Consider the following 7,909-nt stretch of genomic DNA (forward strand, 5'->3'; position numbering starts at 1 on the left):
TTCTACCACCTTCATGTGAATTTATTTAACTTCCTTTCCTTTTATGACAAGAAAAAACATCTTTATGGATATCAACGTTAAAGTCGATCGAAATCTTTAATGTTACAAAAAAAATTGATGCTAAAATAAATTTCTTTCAAAAAAAATTAAGAATTAGTAAATAAACATTTTACAATTTTCAAATTACAAGTTAACATACCTAATGTATTCCATTATTTAATTTTGGTATTAGTGATATATTTTATTGCTTATTTGTTATATTTCATGAATTCTTCTATGCCCTGCCTCAATATTTGGGCTCATGAACATGTAAAACCCCAACGAAAAGGGGAAAGAAAAAAGTCAAATAGAAATGACAAAACCTACTTCTTTTTCCTAACATTCTTCTTTGCAATTGATTGTGTAGGGACTTTTCCATTAGAGAAACTCTGTCCATTCCTTTTGCTTTGGTTCCATTAATTATGGTATCTTTTTTATAGCCTTCCCCTAAAGAGTTTGTGTCATGTTTGGAACATTGAGAACACTGTTGGAATTTGACTTCAACAGTCACTTCTATTGTGACGTCTTCATGAAAAATGTTTGTTGCTCCACGTTTCTTTGAATGTCGTTTTTGTTTGTCCTAAATTTTGGAACGAATGAAGAATGATAGCCCTGATCTCCATTATCTTATAATTATGTCCATATTCCTACAACCACTAAATCTGTAAGGGTCAGTATGAATAACTAACACACATTTCTTCATGTTTTGTGTTGACAGTACTCATAGAAAATATAATCATATACTTCATTATTTTAGAAAGTTTATAAAATTAGGATCACAAGTAAAAAACCAGGAAACTTTAAAGAATAGAAAAAGTCAAGAACATTGTATTAAAAATCATTCTATTTATGTTGATTTTAGAACTATGACGTTTGGCTAAGCAGTGGATATCATTTTACTATGTTAAATGTCGAATTTCTTTATAGATATGACTTCTTCAATAGCTAACTCCACCCCCTCCCAAAAAAAAATATATAAAAGCCAACCATTAAGTGTAAATAATAGAGAATATGACATAAATTTAAATGAGTCATTGACAATGTGTTAGATATATCTACGGGTTTACAATTGCTTTTTGTTAAAGAGAAAACATCAAATTAAGTAAGCCACAATTGCTAGTAGAGAAATTTATCTAATGCTAGTAAATAATATAAATAGCATAAATGTTTGTCATGTGATAACATAATGATTTGTCAAACTATTTTCACAAATTGTCAACAAGACCTCTATTTAGTCGTTTGAAGCGCCATATAACAATTTCAAGATATTGCAACAACTTTATAGAAATTCAAAGAAAACATTTGAAAGTTCACAAGTGAGATCATCCCAAGTCAAAATTTGATCGTAAATCTAAATGTTTTTTTAGAGAGTACTTTTCACTCATGTCTAAGAATGTATTGATAAATGATAGGTGTCGTTGTCATAACAAAAGAGCTGTTTTTCTCTTTTATTCCTTTCGTTGAGACAGAGAAAAAAAGAAAAAAAGAAATAGACTGATATGAAAGAATGACAATGGTGCTAAATGTAGTGTTGAGAGATTTGATTCCACTGAACAAACTTCCAAATAATGCATATTCATATCTAACAAAAACCTGATGTAATCTATGGCAAACCATTAAACAAAAACACACTTTGAATTACTACAAATCTTAAGAGAAAGGCAACTTTTATGAAGGGATCTGTTCTTGCAAAGAGAAACCAAGAGCAGAAGAAAGAAGACTATACAAAGATGCTAAAGAAAAATGAACATTACTCCAAGTTACAAATTTAACAATATATCATATCAAACTTATCTAAAACTTCTTATCAGAGGATGAATTCTACAAGTTTCTTTCAGCATCTACTTTGATGCTGTGTTATTAAGAGGGCTCTTTCCCAGACTGGATGGTTTAGCTTCTGCACTCCTCTGACCCGGTGTCCCTCGTCCACCGGCTCGAGGACTGTGCTCTCCTCTTAGCTCGCTCAACCGAGGGCTGAAAGAGCGATGAGGGCTGTCTATACTTTTTCTGTCAGATATTGGTGTTGCTGTGGAGCTTGTGATTTTAGGACTACTAATACGCCTAAACTCTCCACGGCTTCGGGTGATAACCTCATCTAAGATCTCTCCATCCCCACCGAAAGATGCTCCTGCTCCCAGCTCGGCTTCCTGTTCACAGATTAGTATTAAAGATGTCAACCAGCTCGGTGATTAGTAATTATATATCTGCATCTAAATCCATATAAGTGGAAGAATTGAATCAAGTTGCAGGAAGATCAAGCTTAAGATTTCAACAAGAATGTAGGCTAAGTTTAAGTTGAATTTCAAGTGAGAATAGGAAATGTTACCGTCGCAAGATTGAACGGTAAAGCCGGCGCTTCTTCATATTCGGCAGCATCAAGGTCTTGAAGATGCGCCCCTTTGAAAAACTTGGGAAGAAGGTATTGTCTTACAGGGACGAGGAGCATGATCATCAGAGGAAACATCACCCCAGCAATCGGAACCCATGTTAGTCCAAAACATATGAACAAATATACTGTTTGAAAAATGGTAAAAAGTACAATGGATTTGAATGGCACGGTTTCGACGAAAGTTGCATGGTAATCCTCAAGAACTCTGCAGATGACAAAAAAACATATTTGTTACTTGGTGAAGAATATCAAATTGAAAAGTAGAGGACTATAAGTTTTCATTACTTGTATCTTCTGCTGGGTGCAGTAAAGAGCAACAAGATTCTTTCCCAAAACTGGTTACCAGGCAAGCTTTCGATGGCCATAAAAGCAAAGTAACCCCATAGAACCGAGGTCGGGATCTTCTTCAGGACCGGCATGGCTGCAACACATCCTCCCACCATTGCAGCTTGAAGCAAATTACTGACCCGCTGTTCTTTCACCTCAACAGGCAATAGATCATCAATTTCCTTTTCAATATCAAACATTGTCTCATCGACTGGAGCATCAAAACTGCCCATACTAGAAGCTGCTTGAATGGTTGTCTCTTTTAGCTCATTCAATCCCTGCTCAAAAGTTCTAACATAGATTAGTAACAGGAGAACTTGGTGTATTAAGATTGAGAGCATGTCTTTTTCTTCTCTTTTAAAGCTCACAAGGTACACAATAATCCGAAAAGTGCTTCACTGGTGGTGAATGACTCGAATACCCTTGTGTATATCTGAGACTACTTCCTAGATGTCTAAGATTCCCATATATGAACAAATTTTCTTAACTGTGCACAAAAGAACGAAGTTATATGTGGATGAGTTTTGAGATTTGGAAGTGCAGAACTATAGTGTCTTACACGAAGTGAAGGCTGTTGGTAGATCAAGGGGGTCTGCATTTGTTGATATGCTTGTTGCATACTTCCATACAACTGTCCTAAGCTAGCATTCTTTCTCATACTACTCCGTGCCGTTTCTACAAGTTTATTCCGCAGCAACTGCAAAATGAACCCGAATCTTTCAGTAAAGCACCCCTCAAAAACAAAAGATTATGTTATACCAAATCAATGAAGACAACTCTGAAAAAGATTAATGGGACCGGACCCACTGGTCTACCTGATGTTTGAGAGTGGCCAGGCTCTTTGTATGCATTGGAGATTGGGGGATAACTCCATTGGATGGAGGGATTCCAAGAAGACCACATATTAAGGTCTGAAATAAGATGAGATTTGAACCATTATATTGATGTAAGAAGCTGATGCCCAACAGAAAACATTGGATAAAAGGAAATTGCCAATGGGATTCATTTTCATACCAAGAATCCCAATAAAAGTAAATCATAATGGTAAGAAGATGGTTTCCTCAAATTAAACTCTTTCTGCTGAGCAAGTTGGGATGCAACACTATGGTCGAAATAGTAAAGCACTGCAATCATTGTAGCCGGGATGAAAGCTCCACATATATAAATAACTGGAACGTCAAGCATATCCTGCAAAGTTGTGGCAAAAAATACAGCACTTCAGTACAATGAGTGAAGAGGATCTGACGAGGCAGAGATTCAGTAGAAAACTGATTAGCCTTACCTTAATAACAGTCCAATTCTCGTACGCACCAGGAGACCATGGATTGGGGCTGAAGAGGCGCCTTGGGATTCCTTGTGGAACATTTTTTGAAGGTATATAAGAAATACCTGTCCAAACGAGAACCATGAGCGGTACTCCATAGTCTGCTATCAAGCTTCTGAGCCAACCTGCCAAAATAATTGAGGAAATTGTATAAGAGTTGACTTTTTCATCAGCTTTAAGTGACAAAATTGCCAATTATGAAGAACTTTCTTGAACATTAATCTTTTAATGGCTTCCTGATATTACCAGATCCATATCGCCATGACCGTGCTTTGCGGCTCCTCAAAGCAGTGAGTAGAAGGCCAAATGATAGTACCAAAGCAAACATCCCATTGGCAAACCTCCAAGAAGGTATAAACTCGATCAGTTTTGGATTCTCTCGTTCAGGGATGCGAAACTCATCCACAAGTCCCTACAACAAAGTCAAAGGCTCTACTTATATAACATATTTTTTTCCTTTTTAATAGATTAAAGCTTACTAGATATCGAGCCTGTAAAATTAAGAGAAAATGAGAGTGCAGATTTCTTACTTTGATCGCTTGCTGCATGAAAAGCATCGCGATAAGCAAACCAAACAGTTCACCAGCCAGACGTGTGAACCTATTGATGATGGAACAAGCTCCTAAGATAGCCATTAAGAACAGCAAGGCTGCAGTCCAAACACACACCCTAAAGATTCACATATTCATACAAAGATATGTTAGCAACAAGCATTGGAGAATTTCAAAAGAGACCATTCTAATTCATTTGAAACAGTAACAAAGCATACCATCCACTCCATGCTAGAAACAAATTCCTGCCTAACTCAGGTCGTTCTTTCGCAAAATTAAACATGAAGGTATACATAATAACAGTAGGCTCTGCCACTCCCAAGATGAGCAAAGGTTGACCTCCAACAATAGAATGAATGATCCCACAAAGAGCTGTGGAGGCTAAGGTTTGAACTGCAGTCAGTACCCCATCTGCATAAATCAATGAAAAAGCACAATAATCAAATGACACATACTAAAGAATCCAAAATCAATCCAAATCTTAAGAATCTTCCTGTTCTTCCTTCTCTTTTTAATAAATTCAACATTAGATCTAACGTGAAATTCAAAAAGAGGTTATAATTTTTAACTCTCTCACCAGTACTTCTCTCCAACTGTTCACCAAATGAAATGACAGGAATTGCAGAGGCAAAGAATATGTAAGTGGTGGGAGCCAAAATCCTATAAATAAACGAATGAAAGCATCAAGAATCCACATTTAATATCAATTCAAAAGTCAAAATGAACCAAGATTACAAAAACTAAAAAGGCCAAAATGTAGAGACTTCATACCTATATCCAGCTCTCAAACCACCAGTCCAGTCTTGTTTGTAACACACTAATCTCCCTTTCAAGTCATTCTTGATTCCACGAAGAGGAACAAAAGTTTCCTCCATAATTTCAAAATGGTTCTTCCTCCTTCACTTCAAAAATCAACTTCACAATGATGACGAGTATGAAAAAAACCAACTTCAACTTCAACTTCAACTACTGGGATTCTTCTATGGCATTGCCATATCAACTAAAAGGGGGTTGTAAAACCTCAAACTCAAACTCAGAAAAGGAAAAACAGTTACATGATTCAATGGCTGAAGAAGAATTGAGGCGATTGAAAGAGGTTTTAAATGAAAAACACTAAGACAGAAACAAGAAGAAGCCTCAAATCTCAGGGAAAACAGAGGAAATGGATGTGTAGAGAAAGAAGCAACATTGTGGATTATATAAGGTGGAAAAGAAGTTTTGAGAACGAAAAGGCAGAGAAAAGGGGAGGTGGGGGATGAAGGGAAAGGAGGGTAGATTTGATGCAGACATGGAAGCGGGTCAGAAGGGGGTATGAAAATGAAGCTCACTGTCAAAAAAAAAGAAAAAGAAAAAAAAAAAAAAGGAACAAAATTTGTTTTTGGGGTTTCATTCAATTATGAATATTTGTTTTTGCGAGAAGGAATCTTCTGTATCTCTGACCATTACAGCTTCCATGGGACCCTTTTCATATGGGTGAGGCCAAAATGCCATATCATCACATCACCATTAGCCATTAAAGTTTTGAACTTTGAAGGTATTGTTGGTGGTGGGACTTTCCAGATGATCCTCCATTAATGCAATATTTGTTAATGCCCATTTGATGAACTTAAAGTTTACAGCTTTATAACAAAAGTAAAAGAGAGACGGAGTTAAAACACTATTTTGATTGTTTTAGGTTGAAAGTTTGTTCAACTTCATACTTCAACGTTCTTTCAACTTTTTTTAAAACTTCTTTTTCTCTCAGCTATAGCATTTTTACTATATATATCTTTTAAAAATATATTTGCATATTTTGTTTTCTTGCATACAATAATTTTTATTATTTAAACATTTTCCATAAGAATTAATTTTGATCACATCGAACCAAAGTGATATTTTAATAAAAGCATATATATATATATATATATATCAAACTCTAAGCTCCAATTAATTTTGTTTTTAAATAAATTTTAGAACAAAATTCAAAGGAGAGAGAAGGAAAAAGTTGGAATGAGACACCATGCATTAGTCTTTCCAACAATAGCATATGTCTATAGCATATGTCTCTACCAATGACAAATAGGTAAAGACTATATGAACTTCGTCTTTATTCTATTCTTAATACTTTCAAGTAACCATATGTTGGTTTGGTTGTTTTAATAATTCAATTAAAGTTTAAATAGAATTTTATTCTCTATATTTTTAATTGTCCTAGTTTCGGCAAATTTTAAAATTAATATGTGCAATTAATTTATTATTGGTATTCTTTTAAAAACAAATTAAAATTGATATCTATGTATCAACATTTTATAAGGTTACGATTTTAAATCCTACATTTTATCTAAAAAATTATTCTTAAAAGAATGTTTTACGTGCTTGCATGTTGTAAAAGCTAATATTGTCATTTAACTTATTAAAATGAAATTAACCTTGAAAGACTACCTATGAAATGTATTAAAAAAAAATTGGACACGTGAAAGTATAGAGATTAAGTAGAATGAAATCAAATTAGGACTTAAACGATATTTAACTTTTAATTAAGAAGTGCAATGTAGAGATAGAGATATAATCTTTTTATGTACTTCGGTGGGAGTGTCAAATATTTCAAAAGAATCAAACTAAGAGCATAATTCAATGGACATAAATGGTACGGTATACCATCAACTTTAAGCTTTGAAATTCAATTATCCCACCTCACATATTATAGAAGAAAAAAAATTAAGATTCTCTAATCGTTTAGAGTAACTTTGTAGTTTAGTTTTGGGATTCAACCTATAAATATAATATAAATTTATTTCGACGGCCAAGTTTCTAAGGGTAGAATTAGCGATGTTTGATCGGAAGAAAGAAGTTTTTATATCAAAGTCCAGATGTAGAAGGAAAAAAAAAAAAAAAGATGTCATTCACACGATAGTAATGATAAATTTTTTTAATTTTAAAAAAATGCAACCTACAAAATAGGAAGATCTACCTACGAATATGATGCTTAACACACGTGCTTAATTAAATATTTAAGTTAGAAAGTGAATGAAAATAATAACGACGTATTTACATGAGCTAAGTTCCATAGGGTTTTTGGTGCAACATTAGGAAAGTCGTTTATGGCCTCGGGTCGGGGTATGCTTTTGCTTTATTAGCCCTTTTTGCCTTTAATTTATGCCCCTTTTAAGTCGGTCATTTTATCTTCTACCTTCTTCTATATATCAATTTGTTGCATTTCTTTTCCTTTGGGCAGCTCAATGCCTTTTCACCAACTTTTTTCTTTCTTTTTTATCTCTATACTTTCCGCCAAAATTTCTT

General features: G+C 34.3%; 1 protein-coding gene across 1 annotated transcript; it reads right to left on the reverse strand.

Annotated features, from left to right (window-relative positions):
• Window positions 1-1,553: 1,553 nt before the first annotated feature.
• LOC103489898 (boron transporter 1) lies at window positions 1,554-5,983 on the reverse strand. Its single transcript, XM_008449232.3, has 12 exons — window positions 5,402-5,983; window positions 5,208-5,290; window positions 4,849-5,041; window positions 4,610-4,748; window positions 4,326-4,491; window positions 4,038-4,204; window positions 3,770-3,943; window positions 3,571-3,666; window positions 3,315-3,452; window positions 2,714-3,033; window positions 2,366-2,633; window positions 1,554-2,186 (listed from the first exon to the last, which is right to left on the reverse strand). Exons 1-12 carry the CDS (start codon window positions 5,503-5,505, stop codon window positions 1,881-1,883), a joined length of 2,154 nt encoding a protein of 717 aa, XP_008447454.1. The 5' UTR covers window positions 5,506-5,983; the 3' UTR covers window positions 1,554-1,880.
• Between the last annotated feature and the right edge of the window lie 1,926 nt (window positions 5,984-7,909).

This window comes from Cucumis melo, chromosome 4, assembly GCF_025177605.1.
Source record: "Cucumis melo cultivar AY chromosome 4, USDA_Cmelo_AY_1.0, whole genome shotgun sequence".
Classification (NCBI taxonomy): domain Eukaryota; kingdom Viridiplantae; phylum Streptophyta; class Magnoliopsida; order Cucurbitales; family Cucurbitaceae; genus Cucumis; species Cucumis melo.